The 22551-nt window shown below is 39.8% G+C and overlaps 1 protein-coding gene across 7 annotated transcripts in view; it reads left to right on the forward strand.

The window, feature by feature from the left end:
- The window catches only part of YWHAE (tyrosine 3-monooxygenase/tryptophan 5-monooxygenase activation protein, epsilon), a 29720-nt gene that overhangs the window by 214 nt on the left and 6955 nt on the right, over positions 1–22551 (forward strand). For 4 of the 7 annotated variants that reach the window (XM_010573606.1, XM_010573605.1, XM_010573602.1 and 1 more), the window contains exons 2-5: positions 11949–12148; positions 17835–17941; positions 18750–18956; positions 19779–19915. In XM_010573606.1, coding sequence (XP_010571908.1) covers positions 11949–12148; positions 17835–17941; positions 18750–18956; positions 19779–19915 — 651 coding nt within the window. Of the gene's footprint in view, positions 1–5615; positions 5690–11948; positions 12149–16181; positions 16269–17834; positions 17942–18749; positions 18957–19778; positions 19916–22413; positions 22461–22551 lie in introns of those variants that run through there. The other 3 variants (XM_010573608.1, XM_010573604.1, XM_010573609.1) reach the window with 3 other exon arrangements.

The following is a 22551-nucleotide window of genomic DNA, read 5'->3' on the forward strand; positions in this document are numbered from 1 at the left end:
GGGTGGAGGAGGGGGGCACAGACAAAATGGCGACTGGGAGCGCCCCGAGGGGCTGGTGGAGCTGGGGATGGGGGGCCTGAACGAGTGGGTGGCTTGGGCCTGGGCGGGGCCCGGTTCGGGGGGCGGTGGCGGCAGAAGCCGGGAATAAAATGGCGGCCGCGAAGGGCGAGTCCCGGGGGGGGCAGGGGAGCCGCCCCCGCCTCGGGGGGCCCGACAAAGAGACCCCACTACCCCTCATCCTACCGCTGACCGGCGCGGCTTGAGGTGGTTCTGTTCGGCCCGGGCCTTGCTTACCTTCGGGCCGGGCCTCGCCGAGCTCGGCGGTGTGGGGCTGAGGTCGGCTCGCCGCAGACAACGCCCAGTGCCGTGCTCTCCGGAAGGTGGGTGCCCGGCTCTCTCGGCCCCTCGGGAGGCGATGCTGGGGAGAGGCTTGCTCGCCGTATTGGGTCCCGGCGGAGGGGGCTAGCGCTTTTCTTTCTCTTCCTTTGCCTTCGGTTGGAGATACTGCTGCCCCTGGCAAACCCAGAGCGAGCGAGCTCTCCCCCTGGGGGATCGAGTACATGATAATTCATTGCCTAAAGAAAATGCATATGCTTTCATTATGTGGTAGAAATTATTACGGATCATTTTACTTTTCCAGCGTTGTCTTTTCATTCTTTTTCTCCTGTAAGTTTGTGTGCTATGCCTGATTGTTTCATATCTGGGGAAAAAGTGGTAGAGGGGAGGAACTGGCAACCCTGGATGGTGTCTCTTGCCCCCAAAATGTCTGTCCTGCCACTGTTTCTTTAAACATGTTTCCCTTGCATATAATAGAAAGGGCCTTTAATTTTCTCAATGATGTTAGTCTTCTGGGACTGTTACTTTTGTCCTAAGACCTTATATTTATTCATTTAAAGTGAAATAAATACCCTTGTGTGTAAAAAGTGTGAATGCAGTTACACTTCATTTAGAAGTAGAAGGACACTCCAGATACTTTCTGTTCATAATTTTCCTAGACAACATGACCAGGTTCTTGCCAAATGACGTATTTTTACTGAGTTGTGCTTAGAAGGCTTCTGATAGCACTGTTGCAAAGCAGCTGAAAAATGCATGTTCTGGGAAGGAAAATAGAAACTATAATAAAAAAAAGAAGGCCTAAGTAAGACTCCCTTCTTTGACAGTTCCAGTAGGGAAATAAGGTAGAACTAAGAATTCCACTAAATGAGAGCAGTCAGCCTCCACAATAACTGTAAGGACTTAGAGAAAAAATGGCCCCCAGAAAACCAGATGTTGGGGTACAAGTTAATTGACTTGGGCACAGGGAAGCATCCAATTCCATATTCCACAGTAAGCGTGCAAATTCTGCTGGGGGTTTGGGGTTTTTTTTCAGTGTCTGATTGCCTACCCTAAAGTATGTGAGATGGGAAGATGCGTTTCCTTCCCCCGACCAAATTCCAGCAGCATTCCTGGTGTTGGTTTGGTGAGTAGGGAGGAAAGCGTTCTCCACCTGAAATGGATGAGTCAGTGCAACTGAAAGTGTTGGCTTTGGTTTGAGTGGAAATGCAAGTTGGACGTTTGGCCAACATCCTGGAGGATTCATCATCTTTGGGAGCTTTTGAGGCATGACTGTCTTTCTGGTGTTATTCTTAAGTCATCGGTAAATCAGTTCATTATAAAGTAATCAGATTCTACCCCATTGTAGAGATCTGCAATGCAAAACAATCAGACTTCCTGTCAACTAATAAAAATTTATTAGCAGGGATTGCCTTGGCGCAGTGTTTCCCTCGATGGACCTTTTTTTCCTACCAGCATCATGAATGTTTGCAAAACAAGCTGGCTACATCAAAATTTAGAGGACTTCTTATGCTGTATCGCTTCTGAATGGTAATGAGACTGTTACCGTTTAGGAGAGAGCGCTGAACTTAAAGTTGTCATGTTTAAATCAGTGCTGTGTTTTTCAGACTTCCAAAGTTTGTTGGAATCAAGTTGGGTAAACAAATTTAAGGTGCACCCTCTAGTTCTGCTAGCTGTTCTAAATGCATCTTCGTGGATCTTGTGTCCATGGCCTGGAAGAATATGTACTGTAGATACTGTTTTAGCATCGAATTCTGTATTCTAGTTTAGCTGAAACAATTAAAATTTTTGGCATAATTTGTTCTTGGTTATGTGAAAAACTGTGATTCTGCCAAGATCATAGCTGAGACTGCTAAATAATTCTGTGAACAAAATTCTTTGGGGAGCAGTATGGTGAAAGTGTAAGTTATTCTTAATTTTCTCTTCAGTTTGATCTTTGAGATACATGAGCATAAGGTCACAGTTATTAATTGGCACACAAAATGGTGCAATGGTAAGTACTGCCTACAAATACGTTGGAATACAAATCTCTTGAGTAACTTGAAAATGCGTGTGGAATGACAATTTTTTTATGTTTAGTGCTAGGATAGCGTTAAGATGTGTCCCATCTTCTTTCTCCTTGAGACTTTAAGAGAGTGGTGTGTGGTAGGTTGTTTTTTTTATGTATGTTTCATGGCATTTATAGCAGCACTTATGGTGGGCATCTAACTGTAGCTTCTTTGGTGTTACTTACCTGACCCACTTACAGAATTTATGAAGTCTTGGAAGCTGTACTTGTGAATTGTTGGAAATCTAGGCCTGTATCTGTATTGTCCTCAGTATATTGGCCCAGATTAAGGGGACAACTTTCTAGGTACTTCTGCGGTGTAAGTAGCACTTAAGCTCTGATCTGTAGAGATATTAAGAGATTTGGATGTCTGACTATCTTCTCAGATCTGCTTAGGCATGTCATGACAAATCACAAAATGCCAGGAAGCTTACTTATAATACAGGAAGCTTCTTGAGAGATCTCACTTACTGCTGTTTCTTCAAAGACTATTATTAACAGAATAATATATAAATATAAATTGTCTTTTTTTAAAACAATTGGAGTAGGTAACATTGTGGTGGTTTGTGAAATTACCTTACTAATATGTGAGTTCTGTGTATTAAGAGAATGTGTGCATCTGCATTCCTGTAGACTGCTGCTGAATGTTGAAACCAATTCTTCATTGTGGAAGCTAGGTAACATCCTTCTTTTAATCAGGTGAGAAGCATGCTATGACACAAGGTAGACTACAAGCAGATACTTAAACTCTAAACAGCAGTTTTGTACTACGGGTCTTGAAGTATATGGCTTCAAATTTACATATGGTGTAACTGAGGTGAGGTGAAATAGGTGGTGGTGGGGGGGTGTTCCCCCCAAAACCAGATAATAGGTCAAGGTACAGGTTAAGAAGGAAAAAAAACCCTATTTTACAGCTCTCCTGATTCCTAATACAGCAAGCTAACAGCTGACTCCTATGTTTTTATAGGTTGTCTATCAGGGAAATGTGCCTTTATTATGAAGGCAGTAAGGTGTGCAGCAGTGGACTCAGTTCAAGATTTGAACCTGTTTTAGAAAAATTTCTCTCATAGTAACAGGTCTTGAACTTATAGCTTAGTGAAGAATCAATCAATAAACTGTCACAAATTAGAATTTAAGTTGCATATTAATTTTAGTTTGCAGAGGACCTGTCTCTTTCAAGCAAATGTCAAGCACACTTAAGTTTGTTTGTTTTTTCCTTCCCCCGCACATTAATGGTTAGTACTTATACCTGTCTGTCAAAGGTCTTACTGTTCTAGTGATGTGGTATGACTGCTCTCTTTGTCTCTGAATTGGGTAGATGTGAAAGTGCTAAAAGGCAGAAAAAAATCTCAGTGTATCCTTAAGAAATGTAGGAATCTGAGGTAGATAGAGTATGGCCAAGACAATGTTGGAGGAATTAGATTGTTAATTTTTTTAAGTGATAATTGTTCACATACTGGGCCATAAAAAATGACTTCTGATCATGAGGACTTGTGTGAGAGAGGGCCTTTTTCTATAATGGCCTCCTTGAATCTCCTGAGGTACCGAGAGCAAGCAAAGGCGACAAACCTCTATAGTTAGATGGTTTGGTTCTCTGCAAGGAGTCCGGAAGCTGAGTTGGTGTGTGTTACACTTGAGTACTTGTATTAGAAGATTACTTAGTAGCAGATCGCAGTCAAGTGGAGAAATGGATGATGAGGCTTGGTCTTTAGATTTGCCTAGGTTTGCTTTCAAACTAAAACTTTTGTTAAAAATACTGGAGAAACCCTCTTTTATTTAGAAAAGCATATGTTCACAGTTTGAAGAGATGATAGCGATGACTTAAAAATCATGTTCTTGTTACAAGAAAGACTTGTGATAGTCCATAGGATTGATTATGCAGAAAATACAACTGTTGCTTGGATAATCTGGTTTTAACCCATCTATTTCTCTGAATATAAATATGTACTTGTGCATAAAGGTACAAGTATGCTTTGTAGGACTGTATATTGCAGAGTCATGCAATCAGGTGTTGGAAGTGTCTTGGCTGCACTAGCCGTTAAAACCTTACACAAGGAATAGCAGTATAACCTGCTGCTTTCTCCACAAAATCATAGTCTAAGCTACTGTGTGGGATGGATATTCTTTGGTATTTTTTTTGCCCTCTGCCTGTTGGTTGTCTTGACTTCTGGGAATATAGTTGTTAGGTTCTTTTATGCTCGTTTGTATGAAAATTGTACATTGTGGTAAGCATGGTATGCTCTAGATAGGGAGCTTAAGATAGGATTGTCAATTTTTAGTACCTCAGTAGTTGCACCCTGCTTTTAATTGCCTGTAATAATCTACTCAGGGTGCTTCAAGCATATGAAGACCTTGAAGAAAAATAATGGAAACTTTTGTAGTGTGTAAGGGTAAATGTTGTGTTCATTTTATGCTTTTAGAAACTAAAGGTGCTGTGCTGCGAAGTGGGGTGAACTAATCTGACAACTCCCTGTGGAAAGAGGGATGTCCTCTCTTCCCAGGCTATTTCTCAGGTTTACTTGGGTTCTAGTCTTACCCTTAGAGCCAGTTCAGTTCTCTAAATTATAAGCAAGATTATTTTTTTTCTGAGCAGTTGTTTTCTGAGCTGGTGACCTGAATCAGCCAGTTGAGAGGTCAAAGAAGTGTTGAGCTGACATGATGGAATTGATAGGTACAGAGGGGAAAGCCACCTGCCTACCTCCCCGCAAGCTGCTGGACTGGTTTAGCCATCTCTTAAGTCTTACTTGTCAAATGCAGGATTTCTTAAGAGAACAGAAAAACTTGATGTGGGCAATGTAATAAGTCTCTTCAGAAGAAGAGTTCCTAATGGATGAAAAGATGAGCCCTACCTTCTCTTGGCTTGAATTTGGAGCCAATCATTGTAGTGAATAGGATGGTGCCCACTGATGGCAGGTGGAGGCCTGCAGTTCTAGGGAAAATGCAATCTATGGGCGTTAATCTTCACAGTTACACTCTTCACAATGAAGAAAATACACTTGCCCCTATTTCTTCAGCTCGCTCTTTTGTTTGTTCTTAGCAGTTTGCTGCTACTAAGTTAGTACTTACTATTTGCTTCCATTTTTGTGGATAGCTTACAAATGTTAGCATGCTTCCCAGCACAGATCACTGTGTGATTCTACTGGTGATCCTTCTCCGTTCTGAACACTTGAGTCTTATATTCATACCCTGTTTCCTGTCTTTCAGCCAAGTGTTTATCCATGTGAGGACTTTCCTTCCTATCCCATGGCAGTTGAGTTCCTTAAAGAACCTTGGGTGAGGGACTTTGTCAAATGCCTTTGGGAAATCCAGGTAGACTATATCAATCATGTCTTCCTTGTCCATATGCTTGACTCATTGAAAGCATCACAGTAGATTTGTGAGGTATTACTTGCGTTTACAGAAGGCCATGCTCTACAATATAGTGTTTATGCATATACCCACTCATTCAGTTTTTTTTGTGTAATCTCTGTTAACTTGACCCCTTGTAAGTGTTACGTTAATGGGTCTGTAGTTCCTCTTGAGTGTCTGCTGGAACCCTTCTTGAAAATTGACATAGTGTTGGCTGCTTCATGTTTGCTGCTGCTGCTACTACTAAAGTCTTAACTGAGAGGTTATACACAGCAGTTTAGGATCAGATACTTTGAGTTCTTGTGACTTGCTACTGATCATCTTTTGTTCATTCCAAGAATGAACAAGTACAAGACTAGTATTGTACTGAGTCTTCTCTGAATACTGGTTATGGTGCACAATCTTCTATGGTGAACACATGTGGGAAGACTTGTTTTTTCTGCTGTATTCATCACATCCTCCCATCACACTGGATGCTCATTGGCAGCTTTTAGCTCCTGAAATGTTGAAATAGTGAGCAGCAGCTTAGAAGCTTGGAAATCTTGGTCTGGTTTATTCCTCTTGGAGAAGGGGAACAGAAAGGATTAAACTTAAAACACAACTTCAATTTTCTAAGTGCTGTGCTTCTGCTACTATTAACTTCCTAGTATTTAAGAATGCCACCTGGGTTTTCCTAAGGTTCATTTTGATTTGAGCCTTCAGTATGATGACCATCAAGTCATCCCCATCCCACCTTTATTCAACAAGCTCTTTTCTGTTATTTTAACAAGCTTTCTCGCTTAAGTAGTTCCTATTTTGGAAGTTAAGCACACCACTAGTAGATTTTCTAGCTCTTGTTTTTCCTGTGGTAATGTTGAACCAGTGTGTGTGGTGGCAAGGGATAGTTATTTCAGCATTAAGGTTGAAGTAGATTCTGTGTATTGTTGAAAAGCAGATTAGGAGCGCCCCATTGTATGCTATGTAACTAGATGCTTCATAAAACAAACAAAAAATCAGACACCCTGGTTAGTGAGAGACTTAAGCACTGTGATACCTGAACTAGAGGTTGCAAATACTGTAGTTTTGGCCCAACAGGCTCTCCTCTTTAGTGCATCAGCCCTTGTTTAGGCCAAGTGGTTTCTGTTAGAAGCACAAACTTTGATAGGACTGTCAGATACTGATGTTTGATACATAGTGCTAGTTCTTTGGTATGGTCTGCTGTTTAAGTTTTGTATCCTATATTGTGAAAGTTTTTAGTCTTTCCAATAAATTCGGTGTACATCACCTGTGTCCATATTTCCTTACATAGGGATGTTCCAGTTCCCCCAAGTTGCTTGGATTTCTAGAGTTTGAGAAGCAACAAATACTTAAAAGTTTCTCATCTTTATCTGGTAGAGAGGCATTCATTATTTTGTGGCCTAATAAGTTTCCTTATCAACTGTGTCCTTTGTACAAATTCTGTGGGTTGGCCTCTAGTATATGGTTATTAAACATATGCTTCTCAACACTTACAAACTTCCCGATTACTTTTTAGCTTAGAGTAAGGCATAATCTTTTGCCTTTCACATGAAAACAAAACCCAATCCTAAGCCACATACCAGGCTGTTTTAAAACTTTTTTGTAGGTAGCAGTCAGTGTAGTGGCAGCCACTATGCAAACCCTTTTTGCATTGCAAGCTATGCATGTGTGTCCCTACTGTTACTTTGCAGTGGCTGGAGGTGAGTCAGCAATGTTTGCGATGAGGAGCCAAGCATCTTAATCATAGTAGTAGAATGTAGGAACGTAAAAAAATGGCATTATTGCAGTTTTGTAGTATCTTAGGCAGTTGTTTTGAGTCTCAGTTAAATACCTTTTTTCTGTAAGAATATACAAACCTGATCAGACCAAATGTCTATTTATTGTGCTATTTCTTATAATGACGAACAGCAAATGCTTGGGGAAGGATATAAATCTAGGGCAAGCATGTAATTCTCCAGAATATTCCCTATTCTTCCACATTTTACACTTTTGGGATTTCCTGTTCTGGTGGTGGCATGATCTGACAGTAGCATAATAAGGTAACAGCCACAATCAACTGAGAGGCTGGAACTTAACCACTTAAACTACAGTCTGTCTTTTTGAATCTGCATAACACTACTTTTTCCATAATGCAGTGTAAGCATCTCCGGATTGTGTATGCAATGAGTTGTCATTATTGCAGTAATCCTTCTTACTGAAATGTAATCTTGGACTGGTATTGTCCTGAATGGTCTCTGAGCTTTTCACCTCCTTGTGGAATCTTCCAGATAGGTAAAGCTGCACTTAGAGTATAAAATATTTGTTCTGTTGGCAGGCATAGATGGCTTTATTTTTTTATAGAATTAGTTTTCTATTGGAGAAGATACAGGTAAGCTGTCGTCCTGCTTTTGTGTTGCCTGAGTTCTTAAGATTATTCATCAGGCTTAAACTTTCAGGGCTGGCTTATGGCTTTACTGTGGAAGAAGACCAAGGTATATACATAATAATCATATTGTCTTGTTGAAATACCAGCCCAGATTTTTGTGTTGTAAGTAAAATTGGGCTCTTCACTAAATTAGAAACCTTTTTCTCCAACAATTTTGTAGAAAGGCTGATAAATCTTTTCGGGTAAGATACTTGTTTATGGGTGGGATCCTAATGTGTCGTTGTGTATTTAACTAGTAACAGGATTAAGATTCTGAAGAGAAGACCTTTCAGTTCCTTTATCAGTGTATTGAGAGGCTATGTACCTAGTATGAAGAGTTGGTGAAGCTTGAGGGTTTTGTGCTTCAGCACAAATGGAAGAAAACCTCAGGTGCTCCTCTGCACCCCGCAGCGTCTTACTCTTGATGGCTATCACTTGGCAAAAAGTCTATTTGGCTTACTAACAACACGTGGTTGTAAAAATCTTGTGGTGACAAGGCCTGTTTTCTGGTACTGGTTCTGAAAAGTTGACTGTTTTCTTTTGGCACCATTTTTTCCATGGTTATGGTGGTTCTACAAGATGATAGTTAATGACCTTTGCAGAAGACTGAAGAGATGCAACAGGGCGAATATGTAGTGGCAGAGGCTGTGCTTCTTGGTAGGACTGGGTCTTGGGTATGCCTCCATAAAAGCTGTTGCTCAGCTTAAATGTGGTTTATCCTCCAGTGCAGAGAGATTTTGGACCTCTGTTTCAAGGACTTGTAGATGTTTAGGCTAGCAATGGATAAAATCCTGCAGAAGCTAAGCAATTGATTAAATTTGTAATTATATGTTTGAGTGTGTTCTGAGAATCAGATACTCATTTACAGGGAACAGCAAGTCTTGTGTACAGTTTTTTTTCCTTTAAATTTCCATGTTAGACAAATCTGCGTCTAGGGAAGAGATTGTGAAGGAAACCTGTAATGTAGTTGATAAGCTTCCCCATTTTTTTCCCCCCAGTTGTTAGAATTTCCTGATACAGGCCAGAATATCTTGGAAACTGTTACTGTATGTGTTTCTCAACCTCTACACTTCTGGAGTAATTATTACATGTGTATCATTGTTTATTATACAAGAGATAAGAGTGAATAGGTTTTTTTACTTCATCAAGAAGCAGGTTTTCTATAGAAGTGTTGTAGTACATACCATAGTATGGCTGAAGTGCTCTGTAGTTAATCCCAATTGGTAAAGCACAGAAGAACATAAACTGTTTTAAAGAAAAGCTAGATTTTCTGTAATGTGTGTTGCTTTACGATGGTTAGAGACTACCTGTGGGGTGCACAAGGTTGCAAGTGTAATTGAAAAAGACATGGTGTACTTCAGAAACCTGCCAGTTCCAGAGAAGGTATTAGTGTTGTTTGATTTTCTCTGGCTTTCATAACTTCAGAGAAGATCTAACAGGACAAAATTAATATGGTCTTGGTTAGTTAAGCTTGCCACACATCTGAAACTGTGCATGTTTGATTAAAGCATAATGGTCATACTGGGTCAGACCAAAGATCTTCAGAGTGATGGAGGATGCCTCGGAATGAGTATCATAGATGAATAGTATGACATGACTAACCCCTCCTTTTTCTACACTTAAATTATTTGTATTTACATAGAGGATATATCTTCAGCTCATGAAATTCAACAACTAATGGTTGAAGGGAGGGCTATGCATTCACAAATACAGGTTAGTTTCTTAAACTGCAGGTGTGGTGCAGTTTCAATTACTCCTCTTGTTTGAAGGCAGTTAGACATTAAGCTTAAAGACAAGCCCTGTGTTTCTTGCTGGAGCTTGGCACAGGTACCCAAATTGCGGAGACTGCAAGTCTTAATTCCCATTTGTCATCTTTGTTCACAAAAATTAATACAGTTAGGCCCATTATCTTTGGCGTAGCTCAGCTGTTTTAAGAAACTTCAAAATACGAGATGACTTAACTCGCATAATTTAAAAAATTTACAGCTTTGAAATAAATTCTTTGTATAGATGGTAGGGTCGTCCTTCAGGAAATAAGTCATAGTGCTTGCATTATTTAAATTGCATATTGTAACTATATCACATTGCCTCTAACTTAGCTAGCTTAAATTACAAGACTGCATGCTTGTGTTAATATTAAATGTATGTATGTTGAGTGTTTTAGGCAGCTCCTGAAGTCTTCAGCAAAAACAGTTCACCATTTTGCAATAGGATGGTGTTTTGTAAAAGTTTTATCAAATCCTTGGTGGATTTTTTTGTTACTTTCTGTGATTCGGAGAAGCAAAACCTACTGGTAGAGGTGGGGATTTTTTTTCCACTTCTGGTAAGAATAAGCCCCTATACAATTTTGTCCTACACATGTGGAGACCTGTTGGAGACTGATGACGTTGTTCCTGCCAGGGAAAAAGATTGAGCTTACAGTTTCCATTGCTCAAATAGCTTATGCCTGTTAAGATTGTGATTTTTTTGCGCCAGAGGAAAAGATTGACAGTTAAGCTTTGTTAGTTTCCCATTGCTTGTGCTGCCATGACACAGCAGAACATAAGGAGGTAAAATAATGGGGGAGGGATGATGTGTGGGCAAGGTAAATAGGCCACGGAACAGTAAGGCATCGTATTGGGGGAAGCGTAGCCTAATAACATCATTGTGCTTTTGGCAGAAGCTAAGGATGTCATTCTAGTGTCCCTCTACCTGTAGATATAGCTATGAAACAGTTGTCCTGTTGAGTAGATGGGGTAGTTGGGGCTTTGTCTCATTCATTATTAGTCTTGTTTTCTGTCTGTGGGATTCCCACTGGTTCTGGAAGGTGGAAGGTAAATAGTAAATGAACTGAAGCACTGTGTGGCAGGACAAAACCCAACTCCTGGATGTCCCGTACTAGGCTCTCAATTAGTATATATTTAATGTTTTTGGCTTTTATTTTTCTAATATGTCACAAGCAATCATAATGTGGTTAGGTAATGAAAGGATTATAACCTTCCTTAAGTAGCTCAAGCTTTTGTTCCACTTGAGTGTAGGAAAGCTATATTTAGTAATAATTATTTGAACCTCAGGTGTCAAGTCCTTTTTGAAAGGTTTAAACTATAAATATCAGTTTGTATTTTGTGTGTTACTTTTCAGTGTAAATAGCTGCTTGGCATGGGTAGATATGGTTGCTCTGGGTATCCTCAGGATGACTTTTCTGTTACTTCTCCAAGCACCTAATTTTTCTTTTGGTGGTTTCCTCTTGGAATTTTGACTTGCTTCCCTAATAACAGTACTCATACTTCTCTATATCTATTCAAATCTGGATTTTTTTTTGTTAATTGCCATGTTACACTGTATTCCAGTTGACAAATCAGTGGAGCATTCTGTAATTCTTCAGTTTATCCTTCCTGTGCCGAAAGCCAGATTACACTTGCTCATGCTTTTCTCACTATTCACTGCCTTTTCTGAAGCACTTTGAAGAACACGCATTCCTGTGGGATTGTACTGATAACTATTATCCACTGTGAAAAATGTGCTTGCTGCTAATGCTATATCCTTTTTGTCTGTCTCTTAAAACAAAACCAAAAAAAAAAAAACCCACAACAAAAAAACAGTTATCTTTTAAAGAATTTTTTGGGACCCTTGTCAGATGCATTTAAAAGAATATCAGATACTTCTTTCTGTAGATGCTCGTATATTTGTTTGGAACACTCGGTATAAAAGTGAGGAATAACTGTGTATGAAAGGAGGAGGGAGCCTATTTTCATAAGCTATCATTATCATACAACTTCTGTTGAATGGTTTGAAAGATGCTTTAGCTGTGAGAATAATTGTCTGACCTTTTCCTCCTAGAAATGGTTGAATCAATGAAGAAAGTGGCTGGAATGGATGTGGAGTTGACAGTGGAAGAAAGAAACCTGCTTTCTGTTGCATATAAAAACGTGATTGGAGCCAGAAGAGCTTCCTGGAGAATAATCAGCAGCATTGAACAGAAAGAAGAAAACAAAGGTGGAGAAGATAAATTAAAAATGATTCGGGAATATCGGCAAATGGTAAGATGTAGTTGGTGTTATGCCATAATGTCATTTAGTTAAGGTCCAGTTTTGTTACCCTTGCCGTAAGCTGCCCTGGTATTCTAGATTGCCTGCAGTGTGGTGACCTGTAATAAAGTGACAGTCTTGAAAGGATGAAGTTTGTTCCTTGTCTGAAGAATAAATACACTTAGTGAAGGGGAGAGGTTGGGTGTTCTTGTGTAAACACTCAAAAGGGCAGTAGACTCAAAGGAGAAAGGGAGGACTTTTCCTTCAGTGCATCTGCATATCAGCTAAGCATTTGAACTGTGCTGGCACTTTGCTTCTTCCCTACTTAATCAAGTGTGAGGCTGTATATGCTCAGGAGGCCTTGTTCTTTCCACTCCAACCTGACTTAGCCCAGGCACCTTTTTATTGGAAAAGTAGCCATGTCAAAGGAGGTGTCTGGCTGTTAAGTTTCTACTTCTGATAAAAGTTGCTTAGGATCATACAGACTGACACTTGGTGCTGTTGCAGTACTCTGTCCTACGGAGTTCAAAATATTAACACTGTTAATTGAAATGCTAGTGGGGAAGGATGTTCAGAGTTGGTTTTGGCATAAAAGCAGGCAGTGTAAAGCCAAATGGCCGTTTTATTTAACTCCTTTACCTTGTCTTTTATCACTGTGGTAGTTGCATTTCATGTATGTTGGCCTTGTTTTGTTACTTTTTCTCCCAGATGAAAACTTGGCAGGAGTTCCTGTAAACTAAGTGCTTAGCAGTTGGGTAATAGTGAATAGTTGCCTAGTTAGTCTTGTACAATTGAACTGGCAGACCTATTATTAGCTCAGACAGCTATGCCTGTGTTGAAATTAGTGCTGACAGAGTATGGCTTCTTTGACAGCATCTAGTTCTTAAAATGTAGATTTTTATTTTTCTTTCTTTGTCCCTAAGCTGGTCAGTTACACTGATAGCAGTTAAAGCAGTCAATTTGGGATGAAGTGCTCCATGTTCCTGGGAATGGGGGATGCTAAGATGTCATGGTCATCTCAACTGTGAAACTTGTATTTGTAGTGACCTCTAGGGCTTTGTTATTTTCTCTCTCTTGAGAGGGGAAAAATTGATCCACATAACTTCATGCTGAGTCTAGTCAGTCTGTGCAACTTTACCTAAAATGGAGAACTTGGAGCAAGCTTTGACTTTCATCAGTAAGAGCTAATGAAACCTTAAGCTATTAGAAGAGTGAGCTGTTGTTCCCCCCCTTCTCCCTTCCTTAAACGATGGTTTAGCACAGAGCAGGCATGCTCCCATACTGTTTAAATCCCACACATTTCTGCAGAGACTTAATCTCCATTATTTGAGGACAAGTGCCTCCACATGGTTCAGCTCTTCACTTCCAGAGAAACAGTGGGGTCTGTTACATCACCTGGCACCGATTCATATACCACCAATGGAAATGAAGTTGGCTTGGAAATCTTTTCTCAGGAATGGCTCTGGACTACTTTCTGTTGACTCACAGGGTTTCTGTTGCTCCACGGAATTGTTAAAGTTGTGAGTTTCTAATTTTATGCTGGCATGCTGAGGGGATGAGGCTCTGCCAGTTACATACAGTCCCAAATACCATTTCTTGATGGGTGTCTAAAATGTTTCTAACAGAACATATAAAATAAGACAATAGCTATCTGATGATTGTTTATATTTGTCTTACACTGTCTGCTTCCAGGTTCTTTTGCCAGCGTTTTGTGGGTGGTTACTATCTTCTGCCAAAGGTCCTTTAATAGTGAAAAGACTATTTTCTTGTTTTTGAAAGGACTGTAAAAAAGGTGTTGTTCTGCATCTCTCTTTTACAAAAAGAGAGCAAGTATCATGCAGAACAGACTGCTGTGCAAGAAATCTATGTATGTACTCCTTGAAGTATCTATTGAGAGAGAGTGCCAGATGAAGTGCAGTGCCATGCCAGCAATATCTTCAGCTGTTGAATCCTTAAAGGGAATAGCTATCACAGTTGCTTTAGGTGGAAGAGTGCTGTGGATAACTGTAATGTAGTTCCATACTGGAGAAAGACTAGCTGTGTCTACTCAATTCTAGGCTGAATTTTCCAAGAGGTTTGTATGTATCATCCGTAGCTGAAGACCAGGTCCTGTTTGTAGATGCTGGGAGACTTACTGTGAATTAGCATCTGCTATAAGGAGATTGTTAATGGGTTTGGCTAGATGGCATGGGGGCAGTAAGGGCCTGAAGAACACACTGCAAAGGTTTGGATGATGCTTCTCGCTGTTGCTGCTGGAGCAGTAGCACAACTGCCCTGTTGTCATGCTCAGTGCTTCTCTGAAGGGATAAAGTCCAGTGCAGGCTCAGCAGATTTTTGGTTATTATGCTTTGTCAACAAATAGGCACTCTTGTAGCATTTTTTTCAGAGTAAGTTCAGTGTTGTTGGGAGACCCTTCCCAGGCTTGAAAGGCTCTGAAGAAGGGAGCGGGGGGGGGGGAAGCAAACAGAACACTTGTGTGGGGACTGACAGGCCAAGTTTAAAGCACTGGGGAGTTGGAAAGAACCAGCATCTCTAGAAAAACACATCCCTCTCCTACCACCAGAACCAGGTGTTACCTTGCTTGGCTATAGAGTGCTGCTTGAGTTGAAATGGAAGGTGTAGTTTGTGTGCAAGTAATTATTTGACGGTTTTGGTCTACATCAGTATTTACTGTCACTTAGTACATGGCTCTTAAAAAATACTGGAAGTTTGTTTGAGCTACTAGCCAGTGTGAAATGGGGCAGAACTTGAGGGATGATGGTGTTGTCAGAGTAGGGCTGGGCTGGTTTTGTCCGAGCTAGTCAATACTGAGAGATGATGGAAGGTGCCAGGCTGTGCCTTTACCCAAACCACTTAAGATAAATGTAACAAAACACATACATAGCCATGGGGGAAAATGCCACTTACTTGTTTCCTTTGTAGACAGGCTGCTTTTCTGGGTCCTGTGGCCATTTGGATACACAAAAGTAGAGCCCCTGGCTTTCTCATCTGACTGCATCTCTGTAGATGACAACACACTGAGGCTTGCGTTCTTCATCCTTGAGAGGATGAAGTGGTGTATGTCTGCACATAATGCAGTTCACTTCCTTGCGGTAAAACTAAATCCCTTCCCTAATAGCATAGGGCAAGTATTCACCTTCCTCTTACTGGTCTGTATTTGTGGCATGTGAGAATGTGTGTTTCTGGTGCTCTGACTTAAAACCTGGGTTGTATTCTGGGGCAGCTGCAAGGCTCTCTTCTTCCCCTCTTCTTAGAAAGGTTAGGCTGTGAATTGGCATAAATGTGGGTGGTCTGTCTGTTTGTTTTGGCAGGGGTGGGAGGGAGGTAGGTTACAGGCTTTAGCAACTGTTTCCTACTGTTCTAGTTTCATGTTGCATGTCAGTTGTGAGATGCAGCTATTTTGGGGGCTATGTATTAAAACAGGTCAAAGAACTAGTACAGGCTACCCTTCCCCTGGTTGCTTCTGGTAAGTTTCCTTATTTAGATCACCAGGTGGTTTACAAGCTTTTGTATCTGCTAAGAACACAGTCTGGAATCTGATTAAGCCAGCACTACCACTAAATTAAAGAGGGGCAGGATGGATTGCAGGGGCTTCTACACACTCACTGGGGTGAGCAGTCTTTCCTTGCTGGTCAGACCCTGTAGTGCCATATGTCATACTTGGAGGTGGAATGGTGATAGACCCTAAACCTACCTTTTCCGAATGCTCTGAACAGGCTTAGTGTGGGCTCTTGTGCTCATCTGCTGCTTTGCAGAGTTCATTGAGCCACTCTGTCTAGAACAGATCCTTTTTGTAAAAGATCTTGTAGGGTTTTGTTGTGGTTTTTTTTGTTTTGTTCTTAATCAACTTGATTTGTATTAAATCTTTTTAAACTAAGCTTGGTCAGGACATTTACATTGCCCTGGACAGCAACTGATCTCTGATAACTTGTGTGACTGATCCTTTAAGCAAAGCTGAAAAAGGTCTGTATGAGATGAAATAGAAGTTTGTACATGTATGGTTATTTAACAGAAGAGGATTAGAAACTGATTTAATTCTTTGCAGTTTTGCTGAAGATCTCTCTGCAAAAGAAGTCATTGAAAAAGAGGATCAAGAGGAAAGAAGTTTGCAGGAACTGACTGCTGGCCAAAGGTTTTATAGCTTTTGTAGCCCAAGAATATATGAAGTAGACTCTTCTCAAGTGACCATATTTCAGCAACTTCCTTAAGCATTTGTCACATAACTTTAAGTATAGCATCTAACTTCCTCAATGTTAGGGCATTCTGACATGGTTTGTACATGAAATTTGCTTTAGATTAATTTCTCTAAAGGAACTTTTGCAAATCTGTTAAGTCATTTTGTACAAATCGGTATGTGTATATATGTGCCAGTTGAACATTTGTGGATCTATAATTTTAACAGCTTTTGAGGGTAGATGTTGTGGTTACAAACCCTAATAGTTTGGGAGCTATGTGGTGATAAAAATATTGCATGGCAAGAAAAATGCTTAAAGAAAGAAGGAAAGAAAACTGCGTGGGTGGGAGGATAGGAAGGGATAGTGGACTAAGTGGGGCTGCTCTTGTGATCCAAGACATGCAGTTTCTGGTAGTTTCTTGTAACTGATGTTGATGCCTTTGCTTGAAAACCTCTACTTTATAGTGCATAAAAGTAGCTTGAGCCAGAGTTGTCTTCAGCTATAGCTATGAAAGTTACTGCGAAATCATGAAAGAGCAGCAACAGGTTGCTATCTGCACTTAACTAACCACTCCTACTGTGAATGACATGGGATGCTCTGAGCATCCCGGTTTTGGCAATGTTGATGTCAAAAGACAGTTTTTAGCTTTTTGGGGTATGCTTAGTTTCTTTGCTTTCAGATGTGAAACTTTGTGGTAAAACCTAACCTCATACACCTTGCTTTGTATTCTAAATTAGAAAAATTGAAGGTGATGTGACCATGTTTTCAACTTCAGCTATTAAAATCCAATACCTGTTTTTAAATAAGGCTTTATATTGTTGGTTTTCTTTGGCCACAGATCTTGCTGTTAGTGTTGATGATTTCTGCTTTTTCTCTGAGTTGCTGTGCTTTGCCTTTTTTGCCTGCTTCTGAAGTCTGTATCTTCTGGAGTGTGTTTTCCTCTTGTATCTGACCTTTTTGTTTGTGTGGCACACCTTTATTCTGTTATGTTACTCCATGATTTGTGTCTTAAGGCTCTTCTGTTAAAGCTTTGTCTCCCAAGTAGTCAATAGAAACTTGTTCTGAAGGTGCCATTTAACTCTGGGGTGTAATGGAGTTTAGCAGATTTGTATTATCTTCAAATTGTCCTCTTCACCGTTGCCACTTTTAGGGCAGCCTTCCAGGATCAAAGTAAGGAATTAAAAGTTGTGCAAGCCTTGCTATAAGGAATTATATCCCGAGACAAACTTAATGCAACTGTCTAGCAAGATGTCTTCCAGGGAATTTATAACTCCATTATTCAGTTACGCATTTCATCATACATCAGTCCTTGCCTGTTTTGTGTGCCAGCTAATTACGCAGAACTGTTTTGCTTAATGCACCTGTGGAGCAGCTGAATTTTTTTTCTTCTGCCCTCCCCTTCTTTGGATTTTTATGATGTTGCCTGTTTGATATTTGGATATTTTTGAAATAGCTCTTAGTCTTATGTGCTAACCTTGCCTCCTCTTTTAATTTTGGTTTTTTGTTGTTTTTTTTTTTAATAGGTTGAGACTGAACTGAAGTTAATCTGTTGTGACATTCTGGATGTACTGGACAAACACCTCATTCCAGCAGCTAACACTGGCGAGTCCAAGGTTTTCTATTACAAAATGTAAGTATCTTCTTGTGAGGCAAGGACCTCTTACTGTCTCTGAACTAGAGACAGAAATAAAGTAGCTATACATGTGTTTTCTGCCTACTCAACCACAGTAACTTCTAGAAAGAGGGCAGTTCAGTCATGCCTAACCAATAGCCCTTTTTGGCAGCCTTTGAGGTGTTAGCGTTCTGATTGTGTGGTTTTGGATAGAAACTGTTGTTTGGAATACCGTCATGAGAACTTAACATAAGCTGTTGTGCAGCTCTTGGATGTAAGAAACAACCGTTTTTGTTGATTGAGCTAATAATGTAGAAATCGCATCCCTGCTTTGGTGTTTTCTTGTATGAGCTGTACACTCATAAAGAGAAGAAAACTAGGTAGATTGGTAACTGTCATGTAGTGTGAACTTCAAAATTGCATTATCAAATGAAATTTGGTCTTGGAGTATGTTGCTGTTGTCACTAGTTTGACACATATTTTGTACTTTCTGAAGCACAGTTTAAATCTTGAAATGATCAGAGGGGTTTCTCCTGTAGTTGAATTATCTCTATCCTTTCAAAAACTTGCCTAAGTTTAGATGAGATGCAGTTGCAGAGACACAGTTTGGTAATGGAGAAGGTAATACTATGATTTTGTGTACTGCTGCAAGAAAATAGGGGAACCCAAACTGTTTTTCCTGCCTGATGGTTTAAAATTCACTCAAGTACTAATGCACTGTTGTCTAGATAGTAATTCAACAGCGGTGTCCTTTGTGTGTGCTGTTAATTTAGTGGCTGGTGGGGGGAAATAAGGCCTACTGACTTCTTACTGTTTCTGTTTTCAGGAAGGGGGACTACCATAGGTATCTGGCTGAGTTTGCCACAGGAAATGACAGGAAGGAGGCTGCAGAGAATAGCTTGGTGGCTTACAAAGCTGCTAGTGATATTGCAATGACAGAACTCCCGCCAACACATCCTATCCGCTTAGGACTTGCGCTCAACTTCTCTGTATTCTACTATGAAATTCTTAATTCTCCTGATCGTGCCTGCAGGTAGGTAGTGAGTGGGAAGATGGGGAAATTTCATGTGAATACCAAACAAGCCAGAAGCGATTTCTACTTGGGTAATGGCTTTTCCTCAAGAGGAACACTGGGCTGGCTTTCTTCCTGCTAGTAAATGACTTGCTCTGAGGTCAATTCACTGGATAGGTTTTCAACTTTGCCATTTTCTCTCGAGTCCAGACCCATTTGTTTATCTGGGAATAGATCGTGCATGAGAAGCAGAATAGCGATAACCTTGGATTGATCAACTAATGGCAGTTTAACAGCTTGCCTTGTTAACTCTGTGCATGCCCTTATCCTGCAAAAAGTATGAGGTGATTTAACTTGCCCCTCTTGCTGTTGGATATTATACAAGGTTAGAGGGATCATGTTACTAATTTCTGTGAACTGTGAGCATGTATAGAATGACAATAGCTCATCTATCTGTAGGGGTCCAGCTTGTATGAGCATAAAAGTGATGATTGAAGCAAATACTGTCTGTCTTCTATTCCTGTCATTTCAGGCTATGTAATACGCTTCCTTTTAAGCTTTTAGTAGACCCTGATCACTTGTACCACAAGATGTAGAAATGTTTAATAAAACCAATATTCTTGAGTAAAAAGGTTCTTAAGCACACAAAGGTACTGGTTTTGGATGGGAGCTATTTGGATGAACGTCTACACACTGTTAAATAACGTAAAAATTTGTTATAGAAGCTATGGATGTCATGTAGCCAAACTAGAAGATAGGTGTTCTGAGGCACAGGTTTATCATGTGTGCTTCTGGATTCTGTTTAGCAATATATGTTAAACCTGATTTGTTCTTTGCTTATAGGTTGGCAAAAGCAGCTTTCGATGATGCTATTGCAGAACTGGATACACTGAGTGAAGAAAGCTATAAGGACTCTACACTTATCATGCAGTTGTTACGTGATAATCTGACACTATGGACTTCAGACATGCAGGGTGATGGTAAGTAAATTGTGCTCTAGAACGCTGCTCTGCACTGAGCTCTGCCCAGAAACCAGAGCATGGAAATGTACGTTAGTTTGGTGTTTTACTTCTGTCTTTCCTAATAATTGACCCTCCTGAACTTCTGTTTTTTCTTAATACTGGATAAGTTGATAGGGGTGGCACTAGCTTCTTTTGAGAAGCTTTTCAGCTCTCACCTGAAGGAAGGAAGTGTGGAATCAGTAACTTTTTTTTAATCCCTTCCTGGCTGTTTAGGCATCTGTGATTGTTTTAAAAGCAGTGACTTCATTTAATTCAGCTTTTTTTCTTACGGCTTTTCATGTTCATATATGGTTGTCATTCCAACCAGATGTGACTTTACAGTGCAGGAAGAAGGATCACAAATGGTCTATAGTTCCTAGTTCCCCTTTTTTGGGGGGTTGATCAACACTTCTGTTGGCATTTTAGTGGAAGATTTACTGCCATCATACTAATCATTTCACCTTACAGCACCTTCTGTATCTTTTACTCTACTTAGGAAGAATTGAGCATGAAGAGAAGAGGAAAAAGGAAAAGGGATTTTGTAAAATACTTTTACCAGGGAAAAAAAAAAAGCTTGAGGAAATCTAATTTGCTATTTGAGATGTTTGCAGTACTTTAATACTCACAAAAATGCTAGGTTGTAACTCGTGAAGTGGGCTATTGCCAGAGCAAATATTGAATATATCCCCTGACAGTACCAGAGGGTGGGACATTGATTGCTTCTGTTTACTAACATCTGATAGTTATTTAAATTTTTAGAAGTGTTTTTTGGCATACTGAATGGACTTTTTCCTCTTACACTTTTGCATACAATGCTAAATATAAATTTCCTCTGTTTATTTTTTTTTTGAGTTACACCTTCTGTTTCACTGATTATTGGTAGTGAATGAAACGTTCTCTATCTAGAAAGACTAAACTTGTGTTTTCTTCTGCAAAAATTATGTCGTGGAGAGACAAGTGGAAAGACCTGACTTTCTTTACTTCTAACTTGGAGTGGGGGGAAGTCAGTCGTGTTTGAAGCATGTTAGGTACTTGGAAATGCACAGGGGTTTGAAACAACATTGCTGCTTAACTTCAGATAAATAAATGAGTGTCTTAAATTTTTTGTAAGATGCTACTTGAAGTATGGTGATAGCAGTAGAGTCTTACTTTGGAGTATTTTATTGGTGTAGTGTCCATTTGAAAGCAATTGCAGCATCTTTAACTTTTTACTGACTACCTGTTTTTGTGTGGGATTGATGGGTTTGTTTTAAAGAAATACTGTTACTTGATAGCTTCTAGCTCTTTGCATAGATCATGAGTATTGAATGTTGCAGGCCACGCTTTACCCCTATTTCTTTGGGCTTTTGACAGAACTGGGAGAACTGTAAATGTGTGGGGTCTTGGATCCTAGGTTACCCTATGTCCTAGTGCTTAAGTCTCTTGCAAGGGACCACACCCTGCTTTAAAAGATGTAAGATTATCTAATAGCACAGAAGCATATACGTATATCCTGGATGGATCCTGTACAGCCTTCTGCTCTGAATACTGTAGGTGTTATTAGATGCCTTCCTTGCTGCCTTCCTTGCCATGGTTAGATATTGGAAAAAGAAATGTTCCCAATTCCTACAATTAAGATATGACCTTTTATTTTTTTTTAATGGAGCTAATTATTCTGGTGCTCTGTGGGAATGCTGAGGAAGCCATTTTGGTGAAGTAACAAGGCTGGATTGCTGTTGCAAGATAGCATTAGAACATCTTCCAAAAGCTATCTTTATTTGCATGTGAGCTGACTATTGTGTCTCACGTATCTCGTATATTGTAGAAGTTCAGGATTATTCATGGAGGTTCTTTATATTTCTTTTTGCATAATCTAGATTGAAATTGGTTTCATAATTAGCTCTATAGCATAGAAAATAGATATTTTTGTTCTTCCTGAAGTATTTCAGTTTATCCTAGTTATTGTTTATGATGCATGTGAGAGATTATGATAACAAAATTTAAAATACTGCAGAACTACTAAAATTTGTGGTGCAGTTCTTCAAGTCCACAAAAAATACGGTGTTTATGTGTAATGTTTAGACATAGGTGGAAAGTTAAATTTTCTCATTTCTTCATGTGATGTTAATAGGCTGACTGAGTGCCTTTAAAACTGTTGCTTCCAGAACTCTATATTTCCAAAATGGGTAGAGCCTTTGAAGATTGGTAAAAGTTAATAGTAGCACTGGAAAAGATCATCACAATTATGAGTTTCCTAAGGGGTGGGGGAGACTTGAAAAAGGCTTGTTCTTTTGCATTAAGCTTTTGCCTGTTTTGATTTCAGGTGTGTAGGTTGTAGGGAATGACTTTCTAAAATCAGGTGTTACTCAGCTGCTACACTTTTCCATCTCATTTACTGTATCTTTTAACCATGTCATAGACAAGTTGTTTTAGTTTATTTTCATGCTTGTAATGTCGTCTTCATGATTCCTGTTTTCCCCTTCTTTCCTGCTGTATAGATTCCTAAAGGAAAGTCCAACTGTTCATTTCCTAAAAACTCTACTTTGTAAGTCTTCGTCATGGCTTAATGAACTTTACAGCGTCAGTTTTCTTCCGATCACTAATGTGGCTTGCCTCCGTCACCTCTTGCTGCTGAT

This window comes from Haliaeetus leucocephalus, unplaced genomic scaffold (assembly GCF_000737465.1).
Source record: "Haliaeetus leucocephalus isolate CR32 unplaced genomic scaffold, Haliaeetus_leucocephalus-4.0 Scaffold395, whole genome shotgun sequence".
NCBI lineage: Eukaryota > Metazoa > Chordata > Aves > Accipitriformes > Accipitridae > Haliaeetus > Haliaeetus leucocephalus.